The 17725-nt window shown below is 37.9% G+C and overlaps 1 protein-coding gene across 3 annotated transcripts in view; it reads right to left on the bottom strand.

Moving 5' to 3' along the window:
• LOC125228483 (proton channel OtopLc-like) overlaps positions 1–17725 on the bottom strand; it is a 102169-nt gene that overhangs the window by 27601 nt on the left and 56843 nt on the right. For 2 of the 3 annotated variants that reach the window (XM_048133056.1, XM_048133057.1), the window contains exon 3: positions 2345–2593. In XM_048133056.1, the coding sequence (XP_047989013.1) occupies positions 2345–2593 (249 nt within the window). Of the gene's footprint in view, positions 1–2344; positions 2594–12197; positions 12297–17725 lie in introns of those variants that run through there. The other variant, XM_048133058.1, reaches the window with a different exon arrangement.

Here is a 17725-nt window from a genome sequence, read left to right as displayed (position 1 = left end):
TTTAGTTGCAATATTTCTTATGATATGTAGGTAAGTTTTAGTTAAAAGCTGTCGGTAATATATAGAAGAGTTTATTAGATCAAAAGAAAATAGAAGTAAAAAGTTGGTACCTATAATATTCTCTTTTTTATAGCATGTAGTGTAGCTAAAATCCTTAAGTGGACAATAGCTATATGGTTTACCCTACCCCTTTACACTAACTTTCTGCCAAGTTCCTAAGAATAATCAATTAAAACCGTCTCACTAAAGTCTTCTGCAAGTTCGCAAATACTGCGCTACGAGCTCTCCGCACAAATACACAAACAGGCGAAACGAACAAATAAATGTTTGCTAGATGGATTAACTCTGGTACGAAGACTATTGTAGGTAGGTAAGGATTAGTGCGCTTCGCGTTGACTGACTATACACATATGTTTTTTTTTTTTTTCAAATTCTCTAGAAAATATGGCGTTACAATTTGAAAATGCTAATATTTAATTATGAAAAACTGTCGGTAAAGTATTTCACATTGGACTCTGTCTGTAAACGAGCACATTTTTAGACTTATTTATATGTAGGTACATGTCTTAATGATACTATGTATACTGTGTATTAAAACCGAGTGCCTGAAATGTGAATTGAAATACATTTTAATAATCCACCTTCACGTCTGCATATCAAAGAATTCGGCATGGGGTATTTCCCTAAATGCATGCTTCAAATTCCGTTGAGAGAGGGTCCTATTTACAGCATTCGTAAATTTTAACCATTTTCTCCGCGTTTAGCCCCTATAATTCAGTTTTTACGCCTCCCTGAGGCCCTGTTCGGAGTTCATTACAATCTAGTTAGCCCTTTCATTTCATTTCACTGTGGCGGGTACGGGTACCTACATACATGCAGCATTTGTTTAGTATTTTATAGGTAAGGTGCATCAAGTTAGGATACACCGCGTTTTTTTTATTTCGTTAAATTCGACACTTGATTAGATTAGGGTCTTTAACAGAAGCATAGAGGAATAAGTAAGGGAAGAGTTGTAATTCCATACATCAGTAAATGCGGGTTATTTGTATAGGCATAGTTAAGTGACATCTAGCGACAATCACGCGTCAATCACGCGTCAAATAGCGTGAATATCAGTACCACTACTCGATACTAGGTGGCAGCTGTGTCTCGTCTGCCAAAAAATAATATTAGAACAATTTACAACTTGTATTACAAGCAGAAGGAATTGAAAACAGAATACTGATTAATACTATTGTAAAAATAACCAAAAACTGATGAGCATTAGACTTTTCGTTCGTCGCGACATCTATTGACAAGTAGCAGTACTGATAATTTACGCTAGTTGACGCGTGATTGACGCGTGATTATCGCTAGATGTCACTTAACTACACTGAGAGAAAATACAACCAGTTTTCATGTTCGTTCAACAAGTTTTTTGGTTAAAATAGCGCCTACGTGCTCTTTGGTTCAAACAACAAGCTACTTGTCATTTGAATCGGCAATATATTTGAATCAACAAGTCGATTTTATAAAATCAACCTGACACATATTGTTTTAAACATACGTTTGGCTGATTCAAACGGATAAACCGCAACAAGTCGAACTTGTTAAATTCACAATGCAAATTTCTCTCAGTGTATGCCTTTACAAATAACCCGCATTTGATGTATGTTGTTACAACTCTTTCATTACTTATTCCTCTATGAACAGAAGCTACCTGGTATATCGCTTTTTTTTTTTAATTCGAAAAAAAATTCAACATAAATTGAGGCGTCTCCGGCGACATCACGCCGGGCTCAACACTACCCGGCTCGGACTAGAAATGAGGACCCTTGATAATAGTTATTTGTTATACAAGTGGCACTGAAACTTGAGTAGTTTCATGTGCTCTGCTTACCCCTTCATGGGATACAGGCGTGATAGTATGTATGTATGTATGTATACAAGGGGGCAAAGTTGTATTTTAACGCCGAGTGTGGAATTGAAAAACGAGCAAGTGAAAGGATTCTATAGTTAAAGTTTCGAGAATAGAATCCTGAACTTGCGAGTTTTTTAACACACGAGAAGTAAAATACATTTGCCCCCGAGTGTAACACAAAACTTTTCCCCTCACTATAGCGAGGAAACTACAACGCAAAAAATGCGTTTATCACTGCTTCCACTATTTCCACAGGTGGTAAATCATCTTTATTACTAGATTCACTTACTTTTATCAATTTTAAAGCACTTAATTTGACTTTATTCAAGGTCAAATTACTTTACCCACTAATGGATAAAATGCGTTTTTACCAGCTAGCATTAAAGGACAAAACACGTGTTTCCGAGCTAGTGAGGGGAAAAAACATTGTCATAGACTACTCACTTCAAGGGCGACTCCATATGGACTCGATGTGATGAACAAGATGGCGCCGGTTTCGAGTGTGGAGGCAAAGGCGGCGGGCTGCTGTGTCGGCTCAGGGTTTCGGGCGACACCAGCGCCGCGCCCGCCGACGCCGGACTCGGCAGCGGCGGCGCCGAGCCCCGGCTCGGCTCTGACTCGCGACTCGACTCAAACGTCGTCCGAGACACGTGAGACCCGCCCGACATGTTGTTCGCAGGGATCGAGTAGCAACTGTAAGAAATGGGTACGCTTAGTCTTCCTGCAATGGCATCTGAGTAATGTTCTTGTTATAAATAATGGTTTCAGTAAGCCTTCGCGTTGTTAAAGTGTTTATTAATGAAAATGAAGAACATTTGTAAAGTTTTTAATCAAGAGGTTGTCGGTTCATATTAAAGGTATTATGGAAATGGCGCCTTATTGGCAACTGACATTAACCCCCCGGCTCGGCCACCAGTGGGCCCTGTCGTTTTTTCTGTCGTGTATGTATCTGTTTAAATTTATAACTGACATTAAGTACCTTTTTGATTGAAAATGACACAATATATTAATCGAGAAAATAGAAAAGAATTGTTAACTATTCAATTACATACATTAGGTAACTTTTAGGTTTTTAGGTAGTTTTTTCAGATTTTAGAAGCGTTGGTAGTCTAGCGGTAAGTACGTGCGACTTTCGTTTCGGAGGTCGCGCGGGTTCGAACACTTCGAACCCCGGCTCGCACCAATGAGTTTTTCGGAATTTATGTGCGAAATGTCATTTGATATTTGCCAGTCGCTTTTCATTGAAGGAAAACATCGTGGGGAAACCGGACTAATTCCAATATGGTCTAATTACCCTACGGGTTGGAAAGTCAGAGATGGCAGTCGCTTTCGTAAAAACTTGTGCCTACGTCAAATCTTGGGATTCGTTGTCAAAGCGGACCCCAGGATCCCATGAGCCGTGGCAAATGCCGGGATAGCGCAAGGAGGACGATGATGATGATGAGTTTTTCCGATTTTAATGCCACAATAACAAAGTTGAAAATCTCAAAAAGACATCTGAGATTTTCATAAAGTCATGTTATTAAGAGACCACATTTTCAATTCCAGAGCATTTTATTTGATTTTGCCGACATTGAATAACCCCCGTCATCTTGTAAAACGTTTTGCTGTGAAGTAATTTATTAAACTCTCAATTTGCGCATTCTGTGAAAATATTTTAGCTTATTACATACTTCACAAAGAAACGTAAATAACGAGTTGAAGGTACTCGGAGGGCTTAAATTTATTTATTACAAACGTTCCTTTAAAGATCTCATGCTTGACTTTTTTGTTTCCGTGAATATTTTAATAAGTAAATGACTGAAATTTTATTTATAACTTTTGAAGAAAAGAGGGAAATGATAAACATAATTTTTAAGAAAAAAAAACCGCCTTCCTTTGGGGTTCTGGTGATAAATACTTTCAAATGTTGGATTACGTTATCAATTCGTCTGTATATTTTTTAATGTTTGTTATTCGATATCTCCGTCATTTCTGAACCAATTTTGAAATTTGGACAATTCTGAAGTACTTACAGATGAGAATGATTATCAGAACGGAACTCTAACCCGGGGCGGCTCACTCTTCATCAGCAGTTCCACTGCACCAAATGTCACTGTTCTGGACGTAAGTGCATGCTGTTCTTATAAAAATACCAAAGTCACTATAAGTGTGCCGTTCAGATTTGAGGAGTTCCATTCTGACCATAATCAGGAGTTCCACTGCACCAAATGTCACTGTTCCGTACGTAAATGCATGCTGTTCCTTTAAAAACACAAAAATCACCATATGTATGCCTTTCAAATTTGAGGAGTTCCCTCGATTTCTCCAGGATTCCACCACTAGAACTGGGTTCTGAGAAAAATGGGACCAATCTGTATGCATATACATTCAATCAAAAAAAAAAATTTTCAAAATCGGTCCAGTAACGACGGAGATATCGAGGAACAAACATTAAAAAAAATAAAAATACAGACGAATTGAGAACCCCTTCCCTTGAGATTTGGAAGGCGGTTAAAAACTCGCAAAAATTATACTTCCTAGCTGTTCTGGCATTTTACATACAATATTTTGTTATCGAATTCGACTGTAGCCTTATTTGCGTATGTGAATGGACTTGTCAACGTTATATCAGCAAATTGTGTATTCATGTTTGACATATTGACAGCTTAATATTCTCTTGTCAATACAATTTGGGATTCAATGCAAAAATTTTATATTTTTGGCAACCCGAGATTAACATACCCTCTTTTATTTAAATATACGGATGTATGATGTTAAATACCAATTTGAAATCACTGGAAGAAACGCATGCTATCATCAATAAACTGCAGACTATGCTCACATCTCGGACTGAGCTAAACCAAAAAATGGTGTCAACTAAGGAAGAAGAGTTAGCAGAGCTGCATAAACACTTGGAGAATCAAATGGAACTGAGTAAAAAGTGGAAAGAATCCTACGTAGAAATGACAACAAAATTAAAGAAGAGATTGGAAGATTTGCTACAAGAAAATAAAGAATTAAGGTCAAAGTTAAAACTACCCTCAATAGCGTCGTCGAATCAGGACGACAGCTCGATAAGCTGATAAATAGTTGTAATTAGAATCAAATCAAAATGAATTTACAGTGCAATATAATTTTAATAAATCATTTATTTAAATATGTATCAAGTAAAGTTAACGTCTAAACCCTCTTTTAAAGACTGCCTTTAAATATTAAGCAGGTGTATCAGCTCTTTTGCTTCAAATTAAGGGTTTTATGAAGAGACCCCTTACCCGCTTTATGAAAGAATAATGCTGACCAAAGGATCTATGAAAAATTCATAAAAGAAAATTGGCTTCATGAAAGATTGCAAGCAATATTGAACGAAACACCGGCCAAGCTGGTTCGTGGGTAGTCAGTCATAATATTCATTATGTCGCAAAATGATATCACCTACGGACAAAGGGGTATTTATTATTTTAATTTACTTGTTCACTGTATACCTTATAGTATAGACTGCAAATTGTATTTTAAATTTACTTTTGGCTAATAACCCATGATATGTAGGTATATTTAGTTACTTGAGCACATAGAATTTATGTAGCGTCCCAACTAGGTTTTTATATACTTAATTAATTCTCCATACGTAGTAATGTAGAAATTGCAGAACATTCCCAAAAAGCGGAAACATTCTTGAGAATGTTCGCAGAACATTCCTGCAACATGAAATTTATTGTTTAAACGAGAGAGTATACTTGAAATAAAGTTTAAATGGGCATAATATAAAACTATATGTTATTATACATATAATATTTTTTATTACAGTTAGCTATTTTGTTGATTAGTGATAAGTTACCAATAAGTTGCTTAAATTCTCACTATACGTCAGGGAACATTTCGACTTTCAGACTTCACAGTTTTAGTCCTGACTTTTGAATTAGGTACCGAACTATTATTTCTTGATTGATTGATTGATCTTGATTTGGTCATGTCAAAATATAAATTAAAAAAAAGATCGCTGTCAGGATCGAACCTGAGAACATCGGCATACGGCGCACTACCACGGGACTACGTCTTGACTTGCTGAGTCCGACGAAATCATGGTATAAACTACGAAGTTAACTAAGTATTGTAATAAATTCTCGTTCTCGAGAACATTCTCAGAAGTTACCGAAAATTCTCATGAGGAAAGTTCTGCAACTTTGGAAACTTCTCGTCCGTGCATTGCTACTCATACCTTAATACGAATAATGGCTTTTATCATAGAATATCGATGTGTTAATTTATTTATTCAAGGTTGAATGCAATGTACATAATACAGTTTCCTGCAATGCTCCTTGTAAAGCTTTAATCATTAATATGTAAATTAATCCAAATGTCACGCGAATTGAAATAAGAATTCCTAAGGCAACGATCCACAAATCGAATCGCAGACGCCGCCGAACACCATTTCCTCGACCAATATCGTATAATTACTTCCTCAACCCTGTATTTATAGGTTCCAAAGGATTACTGAATATGGGCTCTATATATTAAGAGTAAGGTTGCTTTGAGAGGACGAGGGTTTAATGAAATACGAGTTTGTGAAAACGAACAGTTGAATATGGCGTTCGATTTCCGGGCCCGACGAGTAAACGGTTTATGTCGGATTACATGCAACGTTTATTTTAATCAGCCAATACTGAATCGCTCTTTGGACAGAGCTCATCGGATCAGGCCGTGATCGCTTTGTGATGCGGACAACAAACAAAATTACTCTTCAGAGGGATTGGAACAGATATTTATAATTAAGGCTAAAGTTTTTAATTTAAAGGAAATTGGAATTTCATAGTTTGTATGTTCCACTTTCCTTTATGTTAAGGATACTTCCGCGGGTAACAATGTTATTTATTCAGGATAGCATCAAGAGTATCAAGATCACAACACTAAGGGCCCGTTTAGATGGTACGAGAACTCGCATACGAGTTTTATTACATTGCGGTATTTGATGGCTGTGTAAAATTTTATGTAACCTCAACAGCCCGCAATGTAACTGAAATCGCATGCGAGTTCGCACGCCGTCTAAATCAAGCCTAAGTTTGATACCTCAGCGACCCTACTACGAGTAATAAATAAGTCTAGCAAGAACGCGTTAGAAAATGCTTCAGTAAGACAAACCTCTTAAGAAAGTAGGTTCCCTGTGTTCAGTGTTATTATTACAGGTTAGTTTCAGAATAAGCTTATATTATGTAAGTTTTAATCAATTTTCATGCAGCCAGCCCAGCTAAGGTCACATTCGTTCACGCTCCATAACGAACGAAGATTACGCGCCAAGAACGCGGTTAAGTTCCGTTTTTTTTTTAATAATTATGTGTAATAATCGTGAAAGTTTAAATAAGTGTATAATAAGAAGAGTCCCTAATTACGTAACCAGAATCCCTTAATTACAGGAATCACGCCCACTTGCCGTATTATAACACAAATTTTATGAGGTATCATTCCTCTTGAAACGTGAGGAGTATACTTCACTTTTCTTTCTCCTCCGTTTTTTGGAGTAGGCCTCCTTGAATGTGTATGTATTTTACCAAATCTGTCTACCAGTGGCCCGTTTCTCGAAAGGTACAAGCCTTGTATTACAAGTGTGTTTCCATGACAACCCATACGATTTGACAGTTCGCGCACTTGTAATATTTACAAGGCTTGTACCTTTCGAGAAACGGGCCCCTGGTAGGATTATTAAAGTATCTATGCAACATTAAGGCTTCCCACAGACAGTCTTAAAAATTCATAATCTTAAAAAAAACTTGTATGCAATCTGACAGTTCAAACTGACACTGACAAGACACTGACAGATTTGAACTGTCAGATTGCATACAAGTTTTTTTTAAGATTATGAATTTTTAAGACTGTCTGTGGGAAGCCTAAGGCAATATGCGATTAGTAAGTAAGTTTTGTATGCCTTTCTTTCGTAAATCGTTCATGGACGCTACGCTAGACACAACAGGAAGGCGTCTAAAGAAGTACAGTTTTCGCGAACTAAGCGTTTTTAATTAGTATATAGTCCCAAATACATTTAAGCATTTCCTGGCTAAGACTACTATTTCATTTGACTTATGCTGTCCCGTGGAATTATGTAATACGTTTGTAGTTTTATATGAGAGTTTTAAAAAATAGTCTCGTACAAATTGGTTAACCCACCAGTTATCAACTACCCCAGCGCAGCTATGCTACGTAAGCGTCTGAAAACAAAAGATTCATACCCACATACAGCGGATAGTTAATAATGAACCATTTTAAACATTAGACTTATATTGACCGGGATATAGACCGTGATTACAAACATATAACATATTTCAAATAACAACGAAGTGCGGATGACACGAGAGACGTGTTATCAAGGTTTTTACGTGTGGTGTATATGACACGCCAAGCGTCTCATTTTAAAATTGATAAAAGTTGTTCGCCGCCTCAGCGTAAAGTTTTCGAAAATATAACACGCAACGAATCGGTTGAAGTTCCCATAGCCGTACATTATACCTATAGTATAGGTATGAGGCATATAAGTAGGGTAAGATGTTTTCCTTCACCGGAAAGCGACTGTTAAAATATCAAATGTCAAATATCAAATGCGGGTACGAGCCGGGGTTCGAACCCCGCAACCTCCGAATTGAAAGTCTGAGCGTTGCGAGAGTTTCAAGGTACGAAGGTTAAACACACTGCTGGACAGAGTGCGCGGCAGCAGCAACAGCATTCTAAACATGATAGAAAATAAGCTAGATTGTCCGCTGTGCAATGAGTCAGAGGACGAAGTCACTTTTAATTATTAATTATTAAATATTACTTGTTCCATTTTGTTACTAACATAGATAATAAGCGACTTAACTAACACATTTCTTGGACCATTTGATGTCTGAATTAAATAAATAAATTAAATTAAATTAAACAAACTTCGCCACCGAGTGAAACACAAAATTTTTCACCACATCAACACGAACTAAATACTGACTATAAAAAGGGAAACTAAATAGAATCCATTAATTTTTTCAATTTTTATAATTCTAAAATCATCATTTTACGGGTAAATTCTACCAGTCTGCTTAAGACATCAAATTAAAATTTCTATGAAATAATTGTATTAGGACCTTACTTTGCACTCTTATGGATAAAATGCAATTTTGCTATCTATTTTTGAAGAACAAAAACAGTCTTTACCAGTTGTGGTGAAAACTAAATTACTCGCATCCATAAAAATCTCACCCGCTGCCTCTGGCACTCAACCCGACCCCCTGCCCTAGCCGAAGCGACAATCATTTACGCTACATGGTGATCGAACGCAGTCTGGCTCTGTCGTGCCACTACAGAAGAGAAACCGGCAGAGCTATTAGCTACAAAATGTAAGCGATTGTGTCGTTGGCTAGGCACCCTGTAGTGTCTGATGTAGCGCTCGCTTTCGTTGGCACGCCGCCGCCGCCGTGATCAATGGACGCTACGTCTACGGGGCTGTTGTTGCTGCCACTTACAACACTTTTCACTTTAAGAACGAAAAGCGGCTTTCAAAATTGATGAGATAATTGGTACAAATATTTAGTTGAAACAAATCCAAGCACTCCATTACGATGGCATTCTCCGAAAATCTCCTGGTCATACCTTCGTTAATTATTTCGAAGGAAATTCCACCATCTCATTTTTGGTGAGTGTGTAATCCGTGCCAAGTTCTATCCACAACCAAAACAGATAAGATAAATCTTCTGGATATTTTCAAATAGATATTGCTAAGGGAATGAGATTAGAAGACCCTACACTGCTAAGATTATTCGTCACCGGGCTTGAGGTAACAGTCTGCTTCTTTTTTTCGAACTGTCACGATGTTTATCCATAGCCACTGACTGAATATAGGTAAATTATCCTTTGTGGTGCTGTAATTTTCATACAGTGTCAAATCATTTGTTTTTAACAAAACGTTAGTCAATTTCTTTATTTGGTCGGTAAGCAGTGAGAATACCTAATTACACAGTCTACGTCTACGTTCTACGTAGTGTCAGAATTCTTTGTTTTCTCTCCCTGATTCACTGCCGGCTGGTTAGGAATCTTGTTTTCAAACGTCCTTCGTTGAATTTCTTCTTTTGTTTTTATTTTACGAACTACGTTACGTGGCTGGGAACTGTCTTTTGTTTTTAATTCGTTTGTTTTGTTTTCCTATTTATAAATCAGATTATGGTTACGAAATAAAATAGAGTACAAACATAGAAGAGTCGGATTTGTTACGGTACACATAACTTGAATACGGCGGGACAGATTTGACTAATTTGAGTGGGTTTTGATTTGGATCTACCTGGCTATGTCCCGAATATCAAAATATAACTGGATTGCAAAATACCAATTTCCCACAGTCAAAGCAGAGCCGAACCAATCTGAGTCGAGCCGACCCACCTAGCGTGATAAATTGACTTGCTAAGTACCTACCTAAATTGCTGGCGAAGTCCAGGCCAAACCCTGCAAGAAATATAACTACTTAACTGTTTTTCTTACTCAAGTCTGGCTTCTGTGCCCCAAGACCAGTAAAAATTCCGACATCTTAACACAAAATCCTCAACAAAAGTATTTTTATCCACATATTCTCACTTTTACTTTGGCATTCCGGCGAGAAACCAACGCCTTGTTTGTCTTGAGAGCACAAAGGCTTTGCTTGAAACAAAACAGTCTGAATGAACATCCCCAGCTTTTCCGAGAATTTCTAATAAAAAAAGTGTACACAAGAAACTAGGAACAACAAAGTCATTTGGTCTCATTTTCTGGTTAGTTGACGATGAGAAAACAAATTATATTCGGGAGAAATGAAAGTATCCCAGGAAATTACAAAATGGTGACAATTTCTACTCTGAAAATGTAAATTTAATCCTCGTCTAATTTAAGCAAGAATGCACGAGACCTGTAATAATAGAGATAGCTAATAGTAATTTCTAGAAAGGCAAGTTGTTGCTAATACCTGCTTATTAATTACATGACAAACCAATACAAAAGCGAGCTTTTTAATTAATACTTGTAACTCCAAGTTAATCTATTTGGTCAACCAGGTAAATTCAATATTGGCCACTCCAAAAAAAGCTAGAAAAAGCTTTTTGAAGAATAAAGGAACTTTTACAAGCCGGTGTTGTTAAATATATACGTCCGTGATTACATAGTCACCTGTCGCTGAACAACCTTTTTGTAAAAACGTAATTATGTCTCCATTAGGAACATTTGCGTCGTGTTAGAGTCGCTGCAATTTGCCTACAAAATAATGCGCATTTTTAACGCTCCTTTGTCTCTGTAGTTTGTGAACGCCATGAGCGGTAGGTATAACGGGCATAGCTTATGTTAATGAAAGCATTCCCTGGTTTTCTGGAGGTTCATTTGAATCATTTGCATGGTTCCTTGAAAACACTGGGTACTACATATATGTAGATCATGACCCAATCACCAAAAAGATGGTAAAACTGACATAATGTGATAGTAGGTGCGTATTTACTTTGCGAACTCTAAACCGATTGTGACAGAACAAAATGTAACAGATCTTAGATTTTTTCATAGACTAGACGATTCTACCTAAACCTGTGCTATTTCACTGCTCTAACTTGGTCTAAATCTAAATATTAATTAATCTCCCAACAGTATTCATAGGCAAATTACATCCTACGAGTGTCATTGCGAAATGCAGGAAGGGATTCAATTGGTTATGTCAGGTAGCTAATATGGGCCGTGTAACACGAAAAATTACCGCCCACGACCGGGCGAAACACCATTTATTTCATTACCATAGGAATGAGGCGTCGCGTGAACGAGTCACATTCTGTTGAATTTTATAATAATTAATCGCGGCCACCCCTGTCAGCGCGTTGTGAGGTCATCGACCCCGGATTTAGGACGACCCAGTCTTTACAACTGAACATAAAAATACAGGAAGTAGGGCGAGGGACGCCCTCACCTCACTGGCAAATCATTTCGCGCCGATCTATCACTTTGCTGAATGATTAGTTGATTACACCTTGTCATTCCCCTGATAATGTCATTTTTATTTACGAAGGGCGGAAAAGCAACAAGTTTATGTAAATATGCCTTGTGTGGCGTTGAATAGTAGCATTTAATAGACACATAGGAGTGGAGGAGATGTCAAAATATCTGAACACGCACTCGCCTTCATGATAGAAGAATTCAGATATAAAGTAGGCGGCTTCGCTGCAAAAAAATCTATAGCAAAAAAATGATACAAGTTAGTATTTTTCAATCTCGTCCGACATTTCGAATTGTGATACAATGAATGAATGAATAATGGAAAGTACGAACATTCAGTTACAAATAAAATGAACAAAAACAGAACCTTTCGTCGGGTGGTACTTCATTGTCCATCGCTATGGACTCGGTGATCTTCATCATGAAACACTTGAGCTATCACTTTTTAAACATAGATCACTCACATACTCAAAAATTGATATTTATGTGTGTGCGTTCGAGAAACGCAGTTTGACCGTGAATTCAAAGTTTTCTTTGAATTGTTTTCCGCGAGCACTGCGCGTCGCGATCCGGGGGGAAGCACTGATCTAATACAATGATACCGGCTCAGGATTGCAGCAATTTCATACGTGATAGCAGGCATGGGGGCGGGCTAAAGAGGAGACTGGCTCTCAAGCGAAATTGGAAAATAACCACTCAATGACAGCCATTGACAGGACTGCCGAATCATAGTCAAGCTTGGCAACATCTACGTGGTATAACATAAATATTGAATCCTTCTAAGGCCATATCCTGTATCGTATGTTGATTAGGCGAAAATATGGACGGTTGCCTCAAAAAAACGTCTTACGACGACTTTTACGACGAATAATATACTCTGAAATATTAGATACACCTACTTTTCACATTTGTGTTACGCCTTGTGTGGGCACTGTAGTTGCAAAATGCAAGTTAAATATCACAGGCGCGAAATCTCAAAAGGAAGCAGAGATAATGTATTTACAATGTCTTGATTCCCTGTACGGCTATTCTATCTACACCAACAAACATACGTATAGGATAGATTTATTGGACTTTAATGGGCTTGCGAGACGCGTTAGGGGACGCTGATAGGATGTCACCGATATCCCGGATAACATGGCACTGCGCAGTTTTTTGCAACAAGCCCTTTCATTACGCTACGATCGTCTCTTATCGGTTTAGTTTCTAGTAAAAAATAGTGTTACTTTATAGAAAAACCGGCCAAGAGCGTGTCGGGCCACGCTGTGTAGGGTTCCGTAGTATTCCGTATTTTTCTCAAAAACCACTGAACCTATCAAGTTCAAAACAATTTTCCTAGAAAGTTTTTATATAGTTCTACTTTTGTGATTTTTTTCATATTTTTTAAACATATGGTTCAAAAGTTAGAGGGGGGGGGACGCACTTTTTTTTCCTTTAGGAGCGATTATTTCCGAAAATATTAATACTATCAAAAAACGATCTTAGTAAACCCTTATTCATTTTTAAATACCTATCCAACAATATATCACACGTTGGGGTTGGAATGAAAAAAAAAATCAGCCCCCACTTTACATGTAGGGGAGGTACCCTAATAAAACATTTTTCTCTATTTTTTATTTTTGCACTTTGTTGGCGTGATTGATATACATATTGGTACCAAATTTTAGCTTTCTAGTGCTAACGGTTACTGAGATTATCCGCGGACGGACGGACGGACGGACGGACGGACAGACAGACATGGCGAAACTATAAGGGTTCCTAGTTGACTACGGAACCCTAAAAACTGGTTTAGGTAGTACTTTGCAAAAAGCAAAAAAAAACTGGTGTCTATTATTGGTACAAAATACCTATATAGAGTCTAATAATATTTGTGACGCGACCGCGACGGCAGCATCAAACAATCAAACAGCAGCGTCGGGATCGTTAGCAGCGTCGATGACGAGACAACGATGTAACGATTTGTGGATCGTACCGATTACAATGACGCTTGAATTTGACAAACCTAACCTTCAAAACAGGACGGACGACACAATCCAAGAAACACGTCTTCATGGATGACCTATACATGTATTTCAAGATTGCACAGGACTATTCACGTCACAAGAGCTAGATTGGCGTTAAATCACGTCCATTCAATTCAGTCAGTTGCAGGAAGAGTCTCGTGGCAGTTGCTTCATAAATACGCGGGCGCGATTAGTGTCAATTTATGTTATACAGTCCTGGCCGTCACGTGCGTCCGTGATAGACTAAGAGCTAGCTTCCAGCAAAATACTGACGTTAATATTAGCTAAAATTGGGTAAGGTAACATTACAGATGATAGGTATTAGGATTCCCTATGTCATAGGCTTGTCCCAATGGTTGTCTTAACCCATCTTACCATACTTATTGTTGTCTAGTCGCGGTCCATCGTAGTAAAATACTAGACTTGTTGTCTTTTTATTATATGGAGGAGGGGTCTACATAAGACGACATTGCCAAAAGGAGATAGAACCATTATTGAAGGGTGTGTGAGTTTTGAAGCTTATAAGTATGGCAGGTCTCGGTATGTTTGTGTAATTTAGTGATGCTGTATGTTCAACCATGGTGTAGAATCTATTGTGTGAACGGCTGGCTTCCTGGAGACAGCTGCCCAAGCATTTCGATGTGTTTCTTTGCTTTTTAATGTTTACTTATACAGTTTTCGTGGATAGCTCGTGGATAGATAGAGAGAGGAAACGATATAATATACAGAGGTGTATGCGTTCACGTATTCACGAAAGTTTGGGCGAATTTTGTACCTCTAGATATAAATAAGAGAACTAGCTGTTTCCCGCGACTTCGCTCGCGTTCGTTCCTATGTCAGATACCAGTACCTACCTACCATAGGACGAAAATGTCTATAGTTGCCCCCAACCAAAGTGACGACCAGGGCAATAAAACGCTTGAGCTCGCGTTATCACTTTTCTATTGTCTTTCACGGAGTGAGCCGAGACTAGAGTTTGCATTATCCGACGGATTTTTAATATTCGAATAATTCGGATAATACAATTTTTATTATTCGAATATTCGAATAATTCGGATAATTTCGGATAATTTATTAAATGGAACAAAATTAATGTTACAGGTGCGTATAAGCGTGGAATTGATAACGGCTGAGATAGATGAGCGCCATAATGCAAAATTTACCTACATTTTTATTTATTTTTTGCGTAAATCAGCAAACTGTAGAAATTAAAACACACCTTGCTCTCTATCTTTAGTTCTATGACTAGAATCTTGCAATCAGATAGTGAGCTGTCGATATAAGACAGTTAGTAGTAGTGATTAGTTAGGTGTTAGGTATAACGAGAAGTTTTTCTGACAACACCTTTACCTTGGAAATTTGGATATGATGATGGTTATAGGCGATACAGCGTTGTCATATTATCCGTTCCGATATCGGATATAGGAAGGATGTCAAAGGCAAAAATCAAAGATGGCGCCTTGAATGATTTCGAGAATGTATAGGAGTCGGTCCTTCGCTCGATCGGATCGGATACTCATCTTATCTTAAATCTGCGGGGCCCTTCCGGATACACTTCGACCCATCGGGATCTTTTGTGCAATTACCCCTTAGATCTTAAGATCCTTCAGCTATTCAGGAGCTTCTCGACCATCTCCACGTATCGGATGATGAGGCTCATGGGTAGCTCTCTGATGTCCTTTGGTACTAGGTAGCCTGCTCCAAAGTTCTTCATTCTTTGTCTGGCGAGGGCGTGACATTCACACATTAGATGTCTGACGGTCTCTTCCTCTTCGCCGCACATGCGACAATCTGTGTAGTCAGCGTGTCCCATCTTGGCCAACATTCCTTTGATCCCGTAATGGCCTGTGAACACCCCCGTTATAATTTGGAATTGTCTTTTGCCTAGCTTTCCTAGCTTTTTGCTCCATCCAGATTCTACCCTCCGCATAAAGAGCTTTGAATGCTTCAGACCTACCAGGGCATCCCACTCTTTTTGTGATTAGCCTTTGTATGGTCCTTCATAGCCGTTTTAATCGTTCCTTGTGACGTTGTCTTCAGACCTGGCCTTGGCAAGTTCATCAGCATTTTCATTGCCAATGAAGCCTTCGTGCCCCGGTATCCATACCAGTTGTATCTTGTTTTGCCTTCCAAGCTTTGTTAAGAGCTTGGATGCCGTTTAATACCAGTCAAGAGTCACCTCTGTGCGATGTGAAGGCTTTGAGTGCCGCCTGACTGTCGCTGAGTATATAGATATTCTTTCCTTGGGTTTGTCTAACTATATTCTTATGTACACAGGTAATTATTGCGTATGTCTCGGCTTAAAAGACAGTGGCATAATTGCCCATGCTGATACTACCACTGTAGTCACTAGTCATTTGCATAAATGCCTACGCCCATACCAGATGCCATCTTGGACCGGATCGGATACTTAATATAAAAAGTTGAAAACTCTTTTCGTAGGCTCTAAACAAAAGCGTCCTGGTTAGGGTCTTAGAACAGGAATAAGCAACTGAGCATAGGTACTCCTTCAAAACAGAATAACCAAAAAAGAGAAGACCAATTAGTCGAAGACACTTCCTATCCAGGTGTGGATCATTTTAGACCTTAGTTGCACAGTGGCTGGTACCAAAGTACCAATGGAAGGGAAGAGGCGATAAATAAATATTGTACCACCAACATAAAATATACAAGACATAAATTTAAAAAAAATGAAGAAGGAGGAGGTACAAAGGCGAACTTATTTAAATATTCAAATCCAAAACGCCTCAAATTGCTCGGCAGCAATTTGATGGGTTTTAGTTTCCAAGTTGATCAGTAGATCGACTAAGATTTCAAAGTATAAGTAGTAATTAGACCGATTTTTGTGTATGAATGTAACTAAGGACTTAAAAGGAAAATGCCTTATATTTCTTAGTGAAGTGGAGGGAATTCTGGCGTACTAAATTGCCATGGAACTGATAACAGCTAAATTCGGAGTGAGGCGCTAAATTTCAATTTCAAAAAACAAGGGACCGGGAAATCTAGGTATAAATCTCCCTTTAAAAAATTAAGTACGGTTTTACAGATAACTTCACGTTAGCTATTAGCAGTAATGAAAGTAGGTTGGGGTAACGTTTTCATATTAAAAAATAATACTTGAACGTTTTTCTGTTTTTTAAATCATCCAATTAATCGAATATTTGATAAGAACTGAGTGCGTGGGGTGAGGCATTCTGCTTACTTCTTGTCCACGAATGCTTTCTTTGTTTTGTAAATATTAGTTTGATTTTGAAGATAAATAGGTGTTGACTTGTTAGCAATAACATTGTCCGTATTAAGAATTGATCGAAATTGGTTTCAGTGACGTCTATCTATTAAATATATTACTTATAAATAAAAAATAATGTTTATAGAAATTATCCGTTTATCCGGATAATTTCAATTGGATTATTCGAATATTTTCGGATAAAAATATTGGCGGATATTCGAATAATTCGGATATTCGAATATCCGGATTGCAAACCCTAGCCGAGACCTACAACGCAAGTAGTAAACCCACATAAAAGAAAGTCGATATGGGTCTCGGCTCACTCCGTGCAAGACAATAGAAAAATGATAACGCGAGCTCAAGCGTTTTATTGCCCTGCTCGTCACTTTGGTTGGGGGCAACTATAATTTTCTCTGTGAGGAAATACAATCATAGACAGGATATATAACGGAGACCATCCTGTAATGATCAAACAAATACCTATTACGCATTTTTTTCTCTCGTTAACATGAAGGTAAATTGTAAAGTTGTTATAAAGTATGAAAGAGAATATTCCAATTCGAAAGAACAAACGTTTATGTACGACATGAAAATATTGAATTGGAACTGGAGCTCAGGAGGGCTACCATGAAGTGCTAAAGCCGTTCAGTTTAGGTTGAGAGA

Source organism: Leguminivora glycinivorella, chromosome 8 (assembly GCF_023078275.1).
Source record: "Leguminivora glycinivorella isolate SPB_JAAS2020 chromosome 8, LegGlyc_1.1, whole genome shotgun sequence".
Taxonomy (NCBI): Eukaryota; Metazoa; Arthropoda; class Insecta; order Lepidoptera; family Tortricidae; genus Leguminivora; species Leguminivora glycinivorella.
This window is presented reverse-complemented; position numbering and strand designations above follow the sequence as displayed.